General features: G+C 37.9%; 1 protein-coding gene across 9 annotated transcripts in view; it reads right to left on the reverse strand.

Moving 5' to 3' along the window:
• WDFY3 (WD repeat and FYVE domain containing 3) overlaps positions 1–21,621 on the reverse strand; it is a 279,105-nt gene that overhangs the window by 40,938 nt on the left and 216,546 nt on the right. For 6 of the 9 annotated variants that reach the window (XM_047717871.1, XM_047717877.1, XM_047717873.1 and 3 more), the window contains 8 exons: positions 21,013–21,195; positions 19,978–20,135; positions 18,790–18,867; positions 17,117–17,344; positions 9,294–9,347; positions 6,322–6,490; positions 3,053–3,216; positions 481–629 (listed from right to left, as the gene is read on the reverse strand). In XM_047717871.1, the coding sequence (XP_047573827.1) occupies positions 481–629; positions 3,053–3,216; positions 6,322–6,490; positions 9,294–9,347; positions 17,117–17,344; positions 18,790–18,867; positions 19,978–20,135; positions 21,013–21,195 (1,183 nt within the window). The remainder of the gene's footprint in view (positions 1–480; positions 630–3,052; positions 3,217–6,321; positions 6,491–9,293; positions 9,348–17,116; positions 17,345–18,789; positions 18,868–19,977; positions 20,136–21,012; positions 21,196–21,621) is intronic. The other 3 variants (XM_047717875.1, XM_047717872.1, XM_047717876.1) reach the window with 2 other exon arrangements.

Below are 21,621 nucleotides of genomic sequence, written 5' to 3' on the forward strand. Positions count from 1 at the left end.
TTTATAAAATATACAGATTATAAGGAACTTGGTGTCTGGCGCTGTTAATGCAGAACAAAAAATTTTTTCATTTTGATAAATAAGGTAAATAATTTCTTTTTTTTTTTTAAAGATTTTTTTTTTATTTATTTGTCAGAGAGAGAGGAGAGCGAGCGAGCACAGGCAGACAGAATGGCAGGCAGAGGCAGAGGGAGAAGCAGGCTCCCCGCCAAGCAAGGAGCCCGATGTGGGACTCGATCCCAGGACGCTGGGATCATGACCTGAGCCGAAGGCAGCTGCTTAACCAACTGAGCCACCCAGGCGTCCCAAGGTAAATAATTTCTTACCTTGAAATAACTATTACCCTTGTGAATATTTAATGACACACAAACTGAAAGATAACATTACTTAAAACACGATTTTTGGATTAAAAAAAACTAGGTAAATAGACTGCTGTTTTCAAGACAGCTATACGTTGTGTGTCTTCATTCATTTACTTACTTTGGAGGTAAGGTTTCAATATCTCTTATTTCCCTGGTTGCTGTCATTGTAAATCCATCAATCACATAAAAATGCTCTTTACCAAAAAGAAGTAGCCCTTCACTGGTATCCAGCCCCTGGACTCGAGCACAGCGGTACATATGCTGAATCTATGAAGAAAACCATAAACGTTCATTAACAGAGTTAACCAAAAAACTGATAGTTTCTTTTTTGATATAATGGAAACAAAATGTTTTTAAATACGGTTTTAATGGGCAAAACATCCCCTGAACTAAGCACATGAAACCTGAGTTTAAGCATGTTAAAAAAGAATCAGCTAAAACTGCCATCTGATTTGCAGTTGAGTCCAGTAAAAGCAGACAACCATTTTACTCACATCCATACACCAACCTGTGCTTTTACCTATCCAACCCACTTCTCCCACTTTTCACATTACTCGCTGTGTGCCAGGGACATGTGTACTAGGTTCCAGAGGCGATGAACATGTTAGATAAGGAAGGAGACGGATACAATAAACAGGGCAGGAAAAAAAAAGAATTGAAATGTGTATGTAAGGAGCTTAGGATTGTGCCCTTTCTGAGACAAGAATGAAAACAGGTCTGATGAGTCTAACAAACCTAAGTGAATTCCCAATCCTGTTACTTAGTTATGGATTTAGCCAAATTTCTTAATTTTCTGGGCCTCTGTGTCTGTTTGTGAATTTCAGATATACAATGATTTGTTGTGAGAGTTACTGAGATCATGTATGTAAGCATGTTAGAAGCTGTTAGCTATCGTCCCTTCCACATAGCTCAATTTTGTCTTTTTCCACAACAGCTCCCGGGTGGGGGCTGCGGCATTTGTCCCTCTTTGCTCTCAACCTGGGCTCCTGCTTGCCTGGCAGACTGCTATGCCATTGTAAAAAGCCAAATTTGGCAGAAGTTGTATTTTCCTCGTAGGAAGAAAGAGTTGCTAAGTCTCTCAATGTAAGTATTGTTTTCTTTCCAACAGGCAGGATTCAGTTCTTTCTTGCTTATAAACGATTTCTTGCTTAAACTCAGTTCAACATGAGTCAAGGAAAAAATATCAGCAACTAAACTAGAGCCAAACAAATGTCAAATAAATGTCAGTCTGAATACACTTCCTGCACTATTCAAACTTAAAGCAATTAGAGCAAAATCTGTACTCATGAGATTAAAAGTTTAGAAAAATGGCAGCATTAGAAAACAGTAAAATCGCAAATGTAGTCAATTTTCATCACATCTGAATTACTTGAATAATAAAAAGGTAGAATGTTACAGGAAAAACTGATACTTTAAGAAATCATTGTAGTATATAAAATGTAGTATATACTACATTGTATATACAATGTATATACTACATTGTATATAGTAGTATATACTACTCCATTGTAGTATAATATACACATATATATATGTTTTTTAAAGTGCATGGTCTGAATTTTCAAATGCTAAAAATATGATGCAGCCAGCATTCAGAATAAGAAACAGAACAGGCCCAAGGTTCCAGAAGCCTCTCTTGTGTTTCCTTCAGACCTAATGAACTTCTATAATTATATGATTTTTAAAAAATATTTCCATTCAAGATTAATTAAGCTCTATATTCAAACAGAATTTTTAAATTAAGCTCTAATTTCTGCCTATATCTTCATGGGTAAGATTTCAAGGGTTACACTAAGACACAATACAAGAGGCAAAAAAAAATTCTTTAAAAAAGGTGCTACAACACATTAATTCCTTCCTTCATTTATTTATCTTTTTATCTACTCAAGAGATCTGGAGTAGATCTTTGAAATGCATGCATGTATGCTTTGAAAAAGCATAAATCATAGTATTTTATCCTTTGAACGTGAGTTATCAGAAGAGATCTGGAGAAGTGAGACTGTACCCAGTAGGAGTTCCTGGGACACAGATTATGCAAGCGATGGAGAGAGTGGCATTTTGACAGAAAATACAGTGAGTAAAGCAGAGAAAAGAAACAGCATTATAGATGTAGTGAACTGCGGGGCACACAGTGCTGCAGGGGGCTCGATTTATAAGAGCCAGTGATGTGAGCCCAAACAGGCAGGCAGGGGGTAGGAGGTCCGGAGGCAAACAGGAAGGTAAGGTAGTCTTCTGTGAGTGCAGGAGAACAGGGCTTAAATACAAGCCTGAGGATGACAGCACAGATGGGCTGAAGCTGCTTGTCGATGGCCAGAGGAGCTATGGAAGTGCAGAAAACTAGCACAAGGGCAGATGAATGACTGCGCTGTGTGCACGGGTTTGAAATAGAGAATGATGGCAAGAAATACAGGCTAATAAAGGGCACAGGGATAGAGTGAACCAACTATCAACTACTAACACTCTATCTCATGAAGCTCTGGGCTGTCTAGTGTGTTCAGACAGGTCAGAAAACCCTGAAAATGGGAGAGGTAGAGTGCTGAATCCAAACCGTTGCTTACTGTTTGCAATGTATGTCATCAGAGAGGGTAAAATATGTATCTCGTGCCACCTGGTAAATATCCCATCAGTTAGTGTTGTAAAACGCAAACGCATTACTTCCACGCAGTCCTTCCTTTTTAGAAGTACAGTACCTTTTCTCCTTCCTCCAGGAGGCGGAGTAGGGTGGCATTATCCGTTTTCTCCTCCTCCTCTATTGAGCTGCCTTCAGCAATCTGGTCTTGTAGCTGCTCCTGGCTCTCCTCATCTCCTCCGTCAGGTGCCGACCGAGACCGTTTCAGAGGAGGCTTGACCAGACCTACAGGATCATAAGCGTGAGAGCCATGTGACCTCATAAGGGCCATTTGGGAAGCAGTTTGGGTTCCTGCAGTCCCTCCTACACATTTCCAAATTGAGATAACTCTGGAAGGTACAGGTAGGCAGCACAGTGCAGTGCTGAATGATAGAGGCTCTAGAGTTAAGCACCTGTGTGACCCAGGACAATTATCTGCCTCTCTGAACTTGTTTTCTCATCTATAAAACTGGAACAAAAACACTATTTATCTTAGAGGGTTGGGGGGACTTAATAATGAGTTATTCATGCTTAGCATCATGTTTAATAGTAAATGCTAAGTAAGTGTCAGATGATGATAAACAGAGCTTAGCATAATTAATGGTAAGAACCATACTGTTTATGGATAGGTGTCATTGAGCGGACACCACAAATAAATGATCAATTACTATCAGAACCAAAATTAAAGACAGAAAGTTATAAATATGATTATAAGAGATCCCACCTACTTGGAGGGCCCATGAGGACTATTTCAAGACTTATGTCATAAGCAACAGTACAGTCATTCATATATGCATGAAGGTGATCAAATCATCATGTCATAAAGAATAGAACTCTTTAAAGTACAGGAGAGATCATTCAACTTGCAGATTAAGGAAACATTCTACTGTCTACATTTTGATAACTTTACTAATAATCACAGGAGGTGACAAAATCAATTGATGAGATGCCAAAGTATAAGCAGCATTCAAAATACATTCTAAATGCCACATTTAATTAATATCCTCTAGTTGTTCCAAAAAAACATCCTGTCACACCTACCAATGATAGTTGCTCTAAGAATTTTGAAAAAGCATAAATCATAGTATCTTATCCTTTGAACATGAGTTACCAGAAGTTCTGCTTTGCCTTGAAAGAACCTTCTTTTCACATACGAAAGAGTATTAATAAGTAATCAAGAGACATCAAGTCCTGCTGGGAATATCCACAAGGGGAAAAAGCGCACAGATGCATTGTCTTTTTTTTTTTTTAAGTAAGCTCTATGCCCAGTGTGAGGCTTGAACTCACAACCCCAGATTAAGAGTCATCTGTTTACCGACTGAGCCAGCCAGGAACCCCTATCATTGCATTATTTTTAGTAAATCAAAACTTCTAATTCTATGTCTAGCATAAGACATTACATAGCATAGTAGTGACACCAAATTTGTGGGTTTGAGGCCAAGACAAGTGAAGTGCTTATGACCCAAACATAAGTCATCTGACTGTGAATTATACCTTCACTTGCTGGTACAATGTCAAGAAAGCTAGAAGACTATAAACCCACTCAACTACTCAACTACTAAAAGTTTCAAGGATTCTATGAAAATATTAGATCTATTATGAAATGGTTAATAAGTCAGTCACCATGAGACAGAAAAGGAAAATTTTAATAATAAGATAAATGGATCACAATTTTTGATGGTGTCTTTTGTGGAAATGTTGTCATCATATACTATCAATTTTTTAATCGATGGGATCTGAAAGTAATTTGGAGGGGAGGGGGCTGGGGGATTGCGTAAGCCTGGTGGTGGATATTAAGAAGGGCACGTATTGCATGCAGCACTGGACGTGGTGCATAAACAATGAATTTTGGAACACTGAAAAGAAATAAAATAAAATGAAAAAAAAAGTTCTTAATTTATATTCCTAGGCTTTGTTTATAGAATATACCAAGGACTTTTGAATTTACCATGAATCAGAGGCTTAGAAGAGTTAAAAGACAATTGACTTACTTATTCAATATTGACTGAATCCCCATTTTGTGCTAGGCATGTGCCAAAACATAAAGTGAGAAGAAAGATGATCTCTGCCTCTAGAAATTTGTAATTTAGAAAACATAAAGCAGTGAAAAAAATCACTGAAATTGCTATGATATGAGCAAATGCTATCTTTGACAGGGCGGTGGGAAAAGGTTTCAGAGAAGGATAATGGGATATTTGACCAGTGTCTTCGAGGCTGGGTGGGGTTTGTTAGGCTCCACATCACGGAGAAGCTATAGGAAGAGGGCAGAGGGCATACATATGTAAAAGTACAGAATCACACGGGAGCCTGGGTGGCTGAGTTGTTGGGTGTCTGCCTTTGGCTCGGGTCACAACCCTGGGGTCCTGGGATCAAGCCCTGTATCCGGCTCCCTGCTCAGCGGGAAGCCTGCCTTTCCCTCTCCCACTCCCCCTGCTTGTGTTCCTCCCCTCTCTGTCAAATAAATAAAATCTTTATGTGGTATATATATACAATGGAATACTATGCAGCCATCAAAAGAAATGAAATCTTGCCATTTGCAACGACATGGATGGAACTAGAGGGTATCATGCTGAGCGAAATAATCGGAGAAAGACAACTATCCTATGATCTCCCTGATATGAGGAAGTGGAGATGCAATGTGGGGGGTTTGAGGGGTAGGAAAAGAATAAATGAAACAAGATGGGATCAGGAGGGAGACAAACCGTAAGAGACTCTTAATGTCACAAAACAAACTGAGGGTTGCTGGGGGGAGGGGGCTATGAAGAGGGTGGTGGGGTTATGGACACTGGGGAGGGTATGTGCAATGGTGAGTGCTGTGAAGTGTATAAACCTGGATTCACAGACCTGTACCCCTGGGGCTAATAATACATTATATGTTTATAAAAAAAATTAAAAAATATTAAAAGAAAAAAAAATCTTTAAAAAAAAATTACAGAATCAGAAAGTCCGAATTCATCATCTCATGTATGTTTTACTAAGCTCGTAAAGCAAAGATGTGGAACACTCTTCTTAACTGTTGTCTAACATGCGCTAGTAACACATTTAGCAGTTATTTTTAATTTTTACAAAATATTTAGTTATTAAAAAAAATGTCACTGAGAATCCTGCCAAATGCAGTAAAAACATTATCAAGCCAAGAGGCACACTCCATCACCTGTAGGCAGTAAAGAGTCAGTCCCTTTAGTTCAGATCTAGAAATTAATCTTAAAGAGAGTGAAATTATAAAATACGTATGGATACTTTTATCCACATAGTTGGCCCAACGCTTTACAGTAGCTCATGTTTTCATGAAAACGCAAATCTAACAAATGCTCCAAAGTGATTTTTACTTCCAAGAAGAGGAAGGCTGACCTTTGACTTTAGCGATAGTGTCTTCGCCGTGCTCTGGTTCCTGCTGAGTGGCTTCACCTTCTGAACTCTCCACTATGGCATCCTGGACAATGGCTGGATTGCCAGAGGCTAGTCGCATGTAGTATTCTTTACTGTCATAACTTATGGCTCTTCTGTATCGAGCGGGTTTCTAAGAAATTACAGAACAAAAGGATTCAGATGATTATTTTCAAGAATTAAAATATAAGCTTCCCGGAGGAAGGTATGGTATCACGAATTCTTTATGTGTTACCTTCTCAAAGGGATTTTTTAACAAACTGCATTTATAAACAGTAAAGCCAAAGACTTTTGGGTTAAGTTCCTCTATTTTAAAATGGCACTGATTCTTAAAACATACATATAAAAAAACAGTATTAGCAGTTTTTCTTCCTGAAGCAGACATATATCATCTGTAGTCAAATAACATTTTCACGTTAGTATCACATGGCCTCACTGATGTATTAGAAAACCTTCCTAGACAGTAAAGGGAACAGCCAGTGTTGGAGAACATCAAGGTGCAAGACGATGTCTGATTTGTGTGGAGCCTGGAACTTTGCTTCTACTCCAAATAAAGTACGTAGTCAGGCGTAAAGGCAATCCATTTAGTTGGAATCATCTGTGCCAGTATTTACCTTAGACACCTGGAGGTAAAGATTCAGAACTGCACTGTTCTTCCCTATGTTCCCAGTTCTTACTAAAACTCCAAAAATGGCCCAGACCCTCCACAAGTTCTGACCCAACATGGAATCAACCAGCTTCAGGCCAGATGGAGCGCTCTGCTGGGCCAGCTCCTCCAAGCTGTTATCTTCAATTTGCTAAAACATTCCTGTTGTTTACTGTGTAAAATGATATGCTCCATAAACTTACTAACGAAATGAGTATTAAGAACAGATATAAGTTTATCTTGAAGAATAAATTTATTATCTAGAAATATTAGAAAAGATCTGATATTTTTGGCATATGATACAAGAGCATTTCTTTTTCAGAATTAATATTTATCCTAAAAATACAGTCTCCAGGGCGCCTGGGTGGCTCAGAGGGTTAAGCCTCTGCCTTCGGCTCAGGTCATGATCTCAGGGTCCTGGGATCGAGTCCCGCATTGGGCTCTCTGCTTGGCAGGGAGCCTGCTTCCTCCTCTCTCTCTGCCTGCCTCTCTGCCTGCTTGTGATCTCTCTCTGTCAAATAAATAAATAAAATCTTAAAAAAAAAATTTTTTTTTTTAAAAATACAGTCTCCAGCTGACCTAAACCCCCTTTTTTTTTTTTCCTGAAAACCGTAACATAATGAAATAAACAAGTTCTAGGGACACCTGGGTGGCCCAGTCAGTTAAGCATCTGCTTTCGGCTCGGGCTGTGATCCCAGGGTCCTGGGATGGAGCCCGGCTGGGAGCCTGCTTCTCCCTCTGCCTGCTGCTCCCCTGCCTGTGCACTCGGTTGCTCCCTTTGACAAATAAATAAATAAAAACTTCATTAAAAAATAAAAAGTTAAAAAAAGATGGGGATTGAAATATGCTTTAGACTACTTCCCTTTTTAGGGGTTCCGGGTAGCTCAGTCGGGTGAGTGCCCAACTCTTGGTTTGGGCTCAGGTTATGATCCCATGGGTCTTGAGATGGAGCCCTGCCTGTCAGGCTCTGTGCTCACTGGGGAGTCTGCTTGAGATTTTTTCCCTCTTTTTCCTCTGCCTCTCTCCCTGCTCACATTCATGGCTCTCTCTCTCTCTAAAATAAGTAAATTAAAAAAACAAACAAACAAACAACCTTCACTTTCTAAACATTATTTCACTGTTCCTTCCCGATGAATAAGAATAGCTGATTAAAAATACCCTGTCGGCCTACTCTTCAACTCAAGTAGTCTATATGTATTATCCACCACAATGCTTATTTCAACAAACGATTTCCAATTCAAGTGGAAAATAAATATTCCTTGTTGGAATGTTTAGACTGAAACACTGAACCTATTTTGAGATAAAAAGCTACCTAACTGAAGTCACACTGCCCTTCTTTTAAATTCAGGCCCAGAGTCAGGGAATCCAGAGAGCTGCAAGCTAACAGGAATGATATACAACATAGTAAAGTATTAAAATGAGGTAAAATGATACTACAATGATGGAAGGACCAATCTGATGAGCAAATGAACAAGAATAGTGTAATATCTTTTAAATGAAAGAAAGGTAGTAAACTTTGTACACCATACCAATTCTTCTAAGTAAGGTATTGCAATTATCTTCAACTCAAAATTGCTCATTTTCAAAATGATGAAAGCATAGTTAGTGATGGGCAAGGCAACAAATTAACAGATGTGGGGCTTGGCTACTGACTTCAGCTTAACTATGTGTTTTTCACTAAATATTTGGAGGTATATTTCTGCATTCTAAAGAAGTACTTTTTTTTTTAACTGAATTATGTACTGAATCTTTCTGGAAAAAGAAAACAATTGTAAATTTTTTAACTAATTAAAAAAAGTTAAAATTCTATTTTAAAAAGTGATCTACGTATACCCTTAATTTTCATTAGTTCCTTCTAATTGAAAAAATAATTTTTAAAAGAGGATACTCCTTGCATTCCCAAGATACACACTGCTTAGTATGTGGAAGAATTAAATGAGCAAATGAAAAAAAAAGTTGAGGGTGTCAGGCTGCCCATTACTAACATGCATCAGAGCTTGTTAGTTTATATGTGAAGCGATACACATTTTACGGTGAGAGCAGTAAACACTCAGCCTGTTAGTTAGGGGCACACAGGCCCTCGGAAGCTAATTAGAACAAAGCCGAGAAAGACTAGAACACCTCTCAGCACGAAAGACACCAACTTTTCAACTCAAAGGAATTTACAGGAAGGACAAATTGAACATCAATCTTCTACATTAGTCTAGTCTACCATGCACTAAAAAAAACAAAAATGAAACAAAGAAAACTGCAAGTATTTTGTATTATCTTACAGTAATTTGTGTTTTACCTTTTGAGGAATGGTATCATCAGGTGTCTCGGGCTGTTTACTTGGGACCTCAGACTGAAAACAGGGTATTAAGTACAGATACATCAGAGAAAAAAAAAACAAACCAAAACAAAATAAAACACAGCAACATAAAGAATACCACAAAAATAAAATTTTCTTGAGGACTGTATGAAATATGGAAGACGTGCACACTCAAAGAAAAGTAACGTGATACCCTAAGTTGTTTGAAATAATCACTTAGCATCTGGTCATTATTTTTTCTTATTATCAAAAGTAGTTTTAAAGTAGAAACTACACTAGACTTCTCAAGGCTACTGAGCAGGACTAACTTAAAAATCACAGACAAGGGCGCCTGGGTGGCTCAGTGGGTTAAGCCGCTGCCTTCGGCTCAGGTCATGATCTCGGGGTCCTGGGATCGAGTCCCGCATCGGGCTCTCTGCTCAGCAGGGAGCCTGCTTCCCTTCCTCTCTCTCTCTGCCTTCCTCTCTGCCTACTTGTGATCTCTCTCTGTCAAAAAAAAAAAAAAAAAAAAAAAGAATAAAAATCACAGACAAAATTTTAGCACAGGTGGCCAGTGTCATGGATGATTAACAGGCAACTCTATACAGCTTCAAAGGGAAAAAACTGAAAACTGGGTAATAGAATCTAATGCCAGCTATTACCTTCCACCTACCTTTCACTGTGTTTAGCCCTGCATCTCTTTTGTAACAGAAGCAGCTGGTTTGTACCATTACCAAAATCCCATAGCACAGAAATCACAAGGTGCTTATTAGTGAAAAAAAATCCTTCCGTAAAAGCCCAATGCCCTACTTCCTTGACTACTTTCATAGCCAAAACCCCAGAAGGGCTGAAAGCAGAAGGGAGACTGGGTCATCAGCCTCCAGATCAAAAGTTTTTGTAGGGGCGCCTGGGTGGCTCAGTGGGTTAAGCCTCTGCCTTCGGCTCAGGTCATGATCTCAGGGTCCTGGGATCGAGTCCCGCATAGGCCTCTCTGCTCAGCAGGGAGCCTGCTTCCTTCTCTCTCTCTCTCTGCCTGCCTCTCTGCATACTTGTGGTCTCTGTCTGTCAAATAAATAAAATCTTTAAAAAAAATTTTTTGTAAAAAGTACTTTGAGGGCGCCTGGGTGGCTCAGTGGGTTGGGCCGCTGCCTTCGGCTCAGGTCATGATCTCAGGGTCCTGGGATCGAGTCCCGCATCAGGCTCTCTGCTCAGCAGGGAGCCTGCTTCCCTCTCTCTCTCTCTCTGCCTGCCTCTCCGTCTACTTGTGATCTCTCTCTGTCAAATAAATAAATAAAATCTTTAAAAAAAAAAAGTACTTTGAAATATTAAGTGGTTGCTTTATATTTTATTCTGAGAATAAAATCTCAGTTAATGAGAGGGCAACTTCTGTTGAGCTGTAGTACAGGGCTTACACATGTAAACATACACAGATAACTACATAGAGACAATAATACACCCAAGAACTACTTCCAATTTTTCTTCCTTCTCACAGTTTTATCTGGAGATGACATTTAGTACTTTTCCCCACAGTAAACATGCATCGACAAAATGATTTCACAAATGTTTCCTGCCTGGGCAAAACAAACACTGGACTACTAGGCATCCTTTCAAATACTTCACATGATTTTAATAAACGTTTGACTTTAAAGGCAAACTTTTAAAAACATACCTTGCAATGAAGAATAACCTTTAAAATATACATCTATGTTCTCTTTCTTGGTAGGAGTTTTGGCTATACCAGTATAAAATACACATATGTGAACACACGATGGTACACTTAAGATTTGTGTATTTCAATGTATGTAAAATTTACACCAATAAAAACAGAATTATAAACAAAAACTCAACTCTAATTAATGATATGCATGTGGAAGTGTCAAGGAGTGAAGGGTACTGATTCTGCAACTTTCTCTGGAATTCATTAAAAAAAGAAACTAACTCCAAAATAGATTGTTGGATGTGTGATAGACCAATATAGCAAAATGGACCCATTACTATTGTCGAATGCAACTTTAATGTCTACTATTTACCTTCAACCAGAATGTGGGCAGGGTCAGACATGTAGCATACGGCACAGTACTGGTTTAATACATACTTACTCACTGATTCACTGACTAAGGCTCTTATTTTGCTACAAGGCAAAGCATTCAACCCATGGTATAGAGATATGCTATATCAATAACTTTGGTATTATCATTGCTCTCTTTTACTTAAAATTTTGTAACTAATTATTATAATTATGTTTACATAGAAATCTTAAATTTTCAAAGTCAGAATTTCTAGAAAATAATTCTTTAGTCATTTTCTTCAAATTTTTCTATAATGTTGGCAATGGAATTTCCTGAATGAGCTGCTTAGTTTCTATGAGTCCTGTGACATCTCTATATTACATAAAAAATCTATGTGGAGGCAGCCACAGGGACTCCCTTAATTAGAAAGGGAAACTTCAAGCAAGTCAATTACTCTTTTGTCCTAAGCAGCCCAAAATTAAAAGGTAGACACAGTATGGTCTTAACCCCAATGTATTTACAAACAGTAGTAAATTTGTTTGAGATTATTACTCCATGAAAATAAATTCATGAAAATAAGGGGGGGGGGTCACAAAATTAAAACCTGGTTTTTGTATCTAAATATGATTTTTTTTAAAGATTTTATTTATTTATTTGACAGACAGAGATCACAAGTAGGCAGAGAGGAAGGCAGAGAGAGAGGAAGAAGCAGGCTCCCCGCTGAGCAGAGAGCCCGATGTGGGACTCGATCCCAGGACACTGGGATCATGACCTAAGCTGAAGGCAGAGGCTTTAACCCGCTGAGCCACCCAGGCGCCCTAAATATGATTTTTTTAATGGAAAAATATGGAATCTCATTCTTCTTCCATAGGATTCATAGCAATGAGACAATTGCTTAAAAGCCACTGGATTTTATATTTTCATCATTCTCGAGGTGGCTCACATCTTAACAATAACTACAACTGACATTACCACTTAAAATATAGAATTAAGGTGCAATTTAGCATAGCTGTTTTAGTTATGTTACCCCTCAAGGAAAGTCACTGTACAGAGAGGAATCATTTTCATGTGAGAATAGTTGTTTCCATATGTACCTAATTATTCTCATGACAAAAATTATTACTCCTACTTTTATTAAAATAATTTTAGTAGATAAACTATGAAAGCTCTTAAGTCTAATGCAAATGAGACTCTAAAAGAACATTCTATATTCTATAAACATCCAATTTAAAAATCAAGAAACAGGGACGCCTGGGTGGCTCAGTTGGTTGGGCCGCTGCCTTCGGCTCAGGTCATGATCCCAGCGTCCTGGGATCAAGTCCCACATCGGGCTCCTTGTTCTGTGGGGAGCCTGCTTCTCCCTCTGCCTCTGCCTGCCACTCTGTCTGCCTGTGCTCACTTGTGCGCTCTCTCTCTCTCTCTCTGACAAACAAATAAATAAAATCTTAAAAAAAAAAAAATCAAGAAACAGGGGTGCCTGAGTGACTCAGTGGGTTAAGCCTCTGCCTTCGGCTCTGGTCGTGATCCTAGGGTTCTGGGATCGAGCCCCACATTGGGCTCTCTGCTCAGCGGGGAGCCTGCTTCCCCCTCTCTGCCTGCTTCTCTGCCTACTTGTGATCTCTGTCAAATAAATAAAATATTTAAAAAAAAATGAAGAAACAAAGTTCAAAACTTAGAGCAGCAAGCTATCCTGTATACAATGTGTAACAATATCAAGGTTTAAGAAATAAAACTTGAATGACTAGAGAAAAAAAAGTCAGTTAATTCATTTCTAACACATCAAAGATTTTAAAACAAGAAAAAAAATTTAATCATCACTGTATTCTTTAATCAACAGAACTAAAAATTTAAATGCCACTGGAACAGTATTATTCTTACAAAGGCAAAAGATTAGTCAATTGCCCTTGCTCAGGTAAAGTCTGCTTTACCTAGCAAGAAGAGGCTTCCAAAGCAATTTTTAGGTTGGCACATACCTCTTACATTGCAAAAAGTACTGACTCTATTTTATAAACATGCAGGCAAGGAAGGCAACACATTTATGGGAATGGAAATGGAAGAACTGGGAAGCAATGTGGAATACTGTTTGGGACAGAGGTGGATTTTCTATAGAGTTAATAAAGCTTAAACTTCAATAGCCTTCACTTCCCATGGGATCCTTTCAAAACCCTGGAAAGAGGCGCCTAGGTAATTTCATATTCATAAATTTATGCCCTTTTTCTTGTAGAGCCCTCTGCCAAGTTATAAACTTTAGGACCAAATTTTGTAATTTGGCTCTAGTCCTTTTTAGTGGAAAAATTTCAGAATTAGGAAAATTCTATAGAATGCTAAATTCTATATGCTAAAGCAATGGAAAAAGTCTATAACTTCAGGATAAAGAGTGCTGGTATTCCATTCACTCAACATTTATTAAGTTCTTAATACTCTGTTAGCATTACAGAGACAACACCTAGTATATTGTTTCTTTCTGTCTGGAAGAAACTCACAGTCCACCAATAAGGTCACAAAACCATCAAAGGTTGGAATCGCTTCTTTTCCAAAAGTGATTCAACTGCTAAGGAACTCTCATCCTATATACTCATTATATCAAACTCTGCTACTTAGGAGCTGTGCCTAGACCTTTCTCTAGGTTTTGATTCCTCATCTGTAAAATCAGGAAAACAGTGTTAGCATCGCACTCATTGTGCTTTGTATCTGCTCTTCTTGTTTGATGTCATGAAAGAAGTCAGTAGGAGAGCAGTTGCTTCTACTTTGGGGAATTTTCTTTGCGGAGAACATTACCAGAGTGCATAATCCACAAAATAAAAGTAATCTTTAATGGCATTTCAAATTAAAAGGATTCTGAACTGGCAAGACCAAAATAATTAGTCATCGAGAAAATTTCATCATAGAAGATCAACCTTGACTCGTGCATGAACTAAGCCACATAAAGTCCACATTCTGTAAAGTCCACATCCTTCCCACCCCCTCTTTCCTTTTTTGTTAATGTATCTCCAGCATTTCTTGACTGCCTTGTATTTCCCAATATGTAACCCATCTGGTTAAAAAATAAGCTCCATATGGTACACACTTATTTCTGAGACTGTCTGTTTGGATTTTTCAGGCTGGTGAATGCTTTTGCTTATGTAAAATGCTAATAATACTAAGGTTGTAAGTGCGAACCCCAAATAGGTTATTTTGTTTTTATCTGATACAGAAGTTTAAATATACTTTTATAAAGTGAATGGCACTGTTATAAAAAAAAGGAATAAATAATATAAAAATATTATAGTTATATAAGTAAAAAATATGCCTCAGTTAAATAAAAACATTCAAAAGTGTATGCCTCAGTTAAATAAAAATAGTGAGTTGGTTACATTTCTAGGAGAGCATATATATTCATCTTATATTTTAGTATTCTTGAATGGATTCAATTTATATGATTGCTGACTCAATAAGAAATATTTTATCAAATTGTTATAGGCTTGAAGTATTTATTTGGTAGGAAAAAAAGGTTAAGAATTAGAGACTGCCCTGCTGGTTTACTCTAACAAAAGCAGGTACTAGTAGAGGCTGCAAGGTATGGGTTTATTAATTTTTTTTCCATAGTGCAATAGTACTAGAAATTATGGTGCTTTGAGTTACAGCTGTACCATGTATGACGTTCTTGACAGAATGGAACAGCTTTGAGCAAAGTGAACTTTAGGAAGCTATCATGAAAAATCTTAGATAACTATATATTAGCAGCTCTAAGACCTATACTCTAAGAAGTATCAGGACAGAAGTGAAATCACTGACCACAAAATAAATACAGCCAGGGTTTTGGCAGAAAGAGACGAGACATAGGAACTATGCAAACTGCCCTCACATCGTAGAATCCAAACTATTTATTAGAAGATCTGTGTTCCAAGCCTCTTTTTTATAAATCTCATTTCTTCCATTGTTGACAAAATCAAATGTAAAGTCAAGAATGTGAAAGTATTTAAAACCCAAGAAGGGTTTGAAAGAAAGTTTTTAAATGAAGTATTATAAAACTTCTACAGTGGGTAAAGGTTCAAACACTAAAAAGTTCAAACTTTATGACCTCACAGATCCTAAAATCCTATTAACCAAACATCCAAGAAAGACAGGCCTTCTTCAGCAGATGATTCTGCGCAGTGATCCAGGTTTCTCAGTGGGTTTAGGAGTTTCCACTGGATTGATTTTAGAGGCAGCTGAACACTAAAGTGAAACTAAGCGTGGCATATACTCCCTTGAGAGATACTCCATCACCTTCCTGTCCTCATGAAGCATAGTTGGTCAGATGCTTGGGAAGGGGGAGAATCTTAGAATAAATTTCTCTAGACTACATTTTTAAAAAGTTATAATACTAATTTTTTAAAAAATTTAGCTGATGCCTCAAAAAATCTAAATGATGTTAAAGGAAGACGAAAGAATTTCGTTTATCAAGAAGGAGTACAGGGGTGCCTGGGTGGCTCAGTGGGTTAAGCCGCTGCCTTCGGCTCGGGTCATGATCCCAGGTCCTGGGTTCAAGCCCCGCATCGGGCTTTCTGCTCAGCAGGGAGCCTGCTTCCTCCTCTCTCTCTGCCTGCCTCTCTGCCTACTTGTGATTTCTCTCTGTCAAATAAATAAATAAAATCTAAAAAAAAAAAAAAAAAAAAAGAAGGAGTACAGATTTTTAAAAAGTCACAACACAGTGGTCTAAGAATCAGGGACTCTCTAGAACTGCCCCGGTTCAATTTAGCAGCCACTACCTATGTGAAATGTGGCCAGTCGGGACGGAGACGTGCTGTTACTGTGAAATACAGACGGCATTTCAAACGGAAGGTACAAAAAACAATGTAAAATACTTCATCAATAATGTCTCTGTAACGGATTAAACATTAAAATGATAGTAATAGGCTGGATGAGATGACCAGTGAGACCCCCTTTTAACTCCCAAAGCTGTGATTCTACGACAAACACGACTTTTCTAAGGACAAAAATACTCTTCATTTTGGAGGCAGAAGATTGTTATTGGACACCGAAGAGTTGAATTGCTACTTAGAAATATTATGAGGACGCTCAGAATTAAATTCAGCAGATGTTTATACTCTTGTGTTATCTCTTTTGAACTTGAAGTGGCTTTATTGGGAGAGTCTATCTTCCTAAACTTAAAAACACGATTCCTAGACCATCAGCAACTTAGATAAAATTTCTCTGGTCATGTGCAAGTCTGAATTAAGACTTTGGGGAAGGGGGACTTATCTGAATAAGGAAACTTATTGGCAAATGCTGTGTTTTAAACCTGTGGACTCATTGATGATGTTTCTTAACACACAGAGAAAGATCCACATACTCAGGCGATTATTCTTTAGCTCTCTTCTGTGTTTCTTCCAAGAACACTGCTTATGCCAATATCTATTTACTTAACTTCACTTAGAGCAGCGTCTGGCACAAAATAAGCACCATGTAAGTGCTTTACTAATGTTAACCAATCTAATCCTAACAGCTTTTGAGATGGAGCTGTCTTTTTCTCCCCGTTAGGCAGGAGGAAACAGGAACCTAAAGTGGCCCAGTGGCCTGTCCTGGGTCACCCAGTGAGCGAAGGGGCAGAGCCTGGGCTCCACTCTGGGCACGTGGCTCCACAGACTTGAAGCTGTAGCCCTTCCCTTGATGTTTCCCTGCCGCGTCATCGCTGCCTCCCACCACCACCGCCACCCTGCCTGATGAACTGAATACAGCTTAATGAGTTTGCTAACTTAGATACTTTCGGTAACTGACCTAAAAGAAAGATGCCTGCCAAGAGGAAGAGACCCCTGAAAGAGCCATCACAAACATTCAATTCCACATACTCACCGCCACGTTTGCCTCTTGCTCCGTCTCTGGCACGTAAGGGTAATGGTTATAAAACATATCATTTCGCACCATTTTTTTCCTCATTCTGCAGGGCCCTTCTGTCATCTCCAACATCCATTTGTCTAGATGGGAGCCGATGGGGGGGCCCCACAACCCTCGCTCCCGCAACAGTTCGTACTCGATTTGGCACCACTCTTCTGTCACATACTTCAGGGCATTTTGCTGACGCTAAGGGGAGGGAGTCCAGGTTATTTTTCAAACAAAAGCAGGAGGAATAATCAAAAGTCTACAAATAACTTAAAGCCAAGTTAATATGTGCAAACAAAACGAGTGCATATCATTTCAGTCAAAATTATAAAAGTAAAATTATATTTGTTTATGGTTACAGAGGCCTACGAATTCTGTGAGAAGGTGTGATTTTTTGTGGGGGCCCAAGTGCTTAACACCAAATAAATGACAGATAGGTACAAGGGCAAGGGTGAGGTACACTTGAACAAAGGACACTGAAGCTAGGACCTGGAAATATTACTTATGAACATACACTGCAATGCTTAGTCCAGTGTAAGTCAATAGATAAACATGGTAATTTAAGGACGACTCTCTCCCTCCCACCTCCAAGTCACAAAACAAGTACTTGAACGTGCACAGGAGAAGATCTAGTTAATCAGAACAAGAAATACTGCCAGCGTATTGGCTTACTGGTCAGCTTGGTAACATTTGCCAAGATTTTAGGTAAAGAATACAAACATGCAGCTCTGATAAAGTACTTGATGTTCATATAAAAATGAAAGGAAAACCATTTTCAACTGACTACTGGGATAGATCTAAACCATTTTACTTAAGTGAAAATTTATGAACTGGTATAACTTCTGGCTATTTATCAAATGTCAAGATGTACAGCAATTTAGCAGATGATTTTAAGTTAGAGTACCTTATCTAATGGTTCATAGAACATAAGTATGTAATATCAATCTAAGAATAAAATCTCTTTATATAGTGAAGATTACTGAATGAATAATCTTGAAATTACATGATATCACAGTAGTACTTACATATAAGGGGGGATGGAGGGAGGTGAATCCCGTATAACAAATAGCTAGTGTATGCCCATAAAATATTAGCAGTTAATCATTCAGAAACCTTCAATAGATCTAAATCAGCCACTTTGGAAACAAAATATTTAGAATAGTTATGAATTCACCAAGAGGATTTCACTGAATTTATTTCTTACCAACGTAAACACCCAGTGTCTATAATAAAAAATTATTTAGATTTAAGAGTTTTTTTTTAATTTTGGGAGACTTTCAGAGACTTGGATGCATATTTTCACAGTCTCCTTGTTAAGTCCAAAAGAGAGGGATTTTCTTTTATTTTAATATTTGTTAGGAACAACCCATGCAGTATGTATGTCAGTAGTTAATGTCGATGGAATTCGGTTGTGCTGATTTTCAGTTTGTTGTTTTTTAAATGCCATCTGCCTCTAGGAAGTTCAGATTTTTCTATCTTAAAACCAGTGACCAAAGTAGCCATTGGCAGCAATAATTAAAAACATCTTCTGACGATGAATGCAGTTCAGCAACTTACTCTTAAAAGCGGTAAAAAAGTATCATGAGAGAGTTCTTTCTCACTCGAAGAATGCAAGAGAAATCTTTACTGTGGTTATGAATTCTTACCTCCTGATATTCCTTATATTGTGTATCTACCAAGTCACGGACAACAGCAATATGTGTAAACATCCACTGAGAAATCTCCTAACAATGGATGGAAAAAGAGGCTTAGTGTTTCATGGATTTTCCTAGAAAAATGTTAACTAGCCTTAAAGTAATGCCAAGTAAATTTATTAAAATTCCATTAAAGATACAACTATAAGACAAAACAAACAAAACAAAAAACTCCTAAAGATTAATTATGTGATGTGATGAATCTAGGGGAGGCTTGTGTGATGGACAGAGATCCACATGCTTTCTCCCCCATCTCTATGCTCCTTCCAGAATGGGCTGGCTCCCACAGCTTCTGAGGGTGCCATCAGCACCGTTGGGGATCAACTCAGATGCAGAGAATGGCCAGGAAACCCCAAACCCAATGACTGGCTGATTTGGGGTTAACCAGGTTCAGCCATTTCAGCTCAGCACAGGTCAACTATGAAAGGCCATTTTGGCCCCAAAGTTCCACTTAGGTCAGTTGAGCCTGGACCTGCCTTGTAACCTGGTATTTCCCTGTGACCGATCCTGCTTCCTTTCTTACCCTTCACAAATATGGACCATAAGGGCACCTGTAAAAAACATCCTGCACCAAACACCCTCTCAGTGTGCTTCCTGGGGAATCCAACCTGACATAGGGAATGAATGATACACACTGTTTCTCTCAGACCCTTTACACTGCTGCCACTAAGATTCCAGGATGGCAAAGGAAGTATGATCGGGAAAAAATTAATGGAGGTAGATGAGTTTAAAAAAATCAATCACAATATATATGACAAGATTATAAAGAATAAAAAAACCATTTTGTTCTGGTACTGCTTTAAAATTTATATAATGGTTAGCAACAAAATTATTGAAAGTTTGGAAAAACTGGGGGAAAAAAATAACCCATTGTATGGTCACGTATCAATAATGTGAATCTCATGTCCAGTTATGAAGTGGGTCTGCATACACAAGACTCATAATTCAATTTCGTCATAATAAATTGGGAGAAGTTTCCATTACCTGGGTTATTTTTTTATCTCTTCTAAAAGCAAAAATTCAGAAAAGTTCCACTTCAAATCATGTGCTTATAGAGGTTAAGTGTGTTATATAGAACACTACAAGTAAATCTTGAAATAAAGATTTCTAATAATACATCGATGAAACCAAACAATGTACCTGGGTGGAAAGACTGTGTTTATTAAGACCACTTTCCTTTCGATTCCTTCTCGATCCTGTTAACTTGGAAAGACCAAAGCCACTGCTGACACGGGACAATTTGGATTGTGTGGTGGGCACTAAAGCTTCTCCTCGACTTATGCATTTCTTTTCATGGGCTATGAAATCAAAATTAGATTACTTTAAAATTTCTCCGTGTATTTATCAGTCTTACTTTTAACATTTCTGCATCCAGGTTACACATCACAATTCTGTAGTCATCAAAAGCAGTTTACACTACAGACAACAGACACAGACATTCTCTAGGATATTTCACATTTACTTGCCCGTGATCTTGTATTAGCATATCTGCTTGACAATTATTATACCAGCTGAGCTGGCATGTGTTTGAAACTTCACAGCTCTACAGTAAACGCAAACTGATTTTAACTGTATTCAGTTTCTAAGTTAATAACAATTCACAACTCCCCATCTAAAATATTTGGTGCTGTATATACTCAGGAATTCAGAAGGTTTTGGATTTTATAAGGTGATATGGTACATACACTGTATAGTATATAATCCTGAGGGTCAATGGCAGTAAACCATAATTGAACACGATAATATTTCTGCAGCAAAATGTGTGAATATTTATAGTAAGTAGGATAAATATAGATTAGGTTTTGCAACAAGTGATTTTTGGACACCAAATTCATGAAAAAACCTTAGGTTTTTAGGGCTTTTTGAATTTCAGAATTACGGAGAAGGGATTATGGATTTATAACCAAGACGGTGACCAGGGACTGCATCTGTGAGCAATGCATTATCTTCCAAATTCATAGATGCCAGACGTGTAACATATTTTAGATTAAAAAAAAAAAATCTGAGAAGAAATGCCAAATCTCAACATAGTCATTCTAGAATGAGTGTTGCTTTTCACTTCTGCTGCCGTCATGACATTCTCTGGGGAAGTTTTTAATTTTGTATCTAAAGTGCACCCACATACTCAGATGCATGTAAATCTGTTAGTCACATGACCTCTGCGGCCTCTCTTACCCAAATGGTTCTGCCAGCACTTTAAACCAGCTTCTTCAATGAGCGGCCTTGCTACAGCTATGTCCACGTGACCCCTTTCATTCACAGGCAGAGTGACTTTGAAGAGTTCCTCCAAGGCTTGCTTCTTACTGTGAATCAATTCAGTCCAAACTCTGTTGACAGCTTTTATGAGAAGCTGACGCCCTAGGAAATGAAATCAACAACAACAAAAACACAATTTATCAAAAACACAATATAAAGGTAGCAATTTTCTTCATGCCTTTCATCTAAGAATCTCATCTACAGTACTTAATTGTCAAAAAAAAAAAAGGCTTCAGATAGTATTAAGTTCAATAAAAACTGCTCATATAACCAAAAATGTGGTTGGTTACTTGAAGAACTTAAAAAAACAAAAACAAACAAACAAAAAAACAACAAAAAAAAACTTCATCTGTATGCAGAAGATTGCGTTTTTTATTTATAAAACTGGAAATTACATACACATTTCATTGTCTAGCTCTTCTGTATAAGAACCTTGCCCATTTAAAAGTAAGTTTTACATCTGACTATTTAAAATAAGTTCAAGATTAAGTTAGTTCTTTAATATTTTGCAATAGGCAAGAAATAAGT

This window comes from Lutra lutra, chromosome 2, assembly GCF_902655055.1.
Source record: "Lutra lutra chromosome 2, mLutLut1.2, whole genome shotgun sequence".
NCBI classification, from domain to species: Eukaryota; Metazoa; Chordata; class Mammalia; order Carnivora; family Mustelidae; genus Lutra; species Lutra lutra.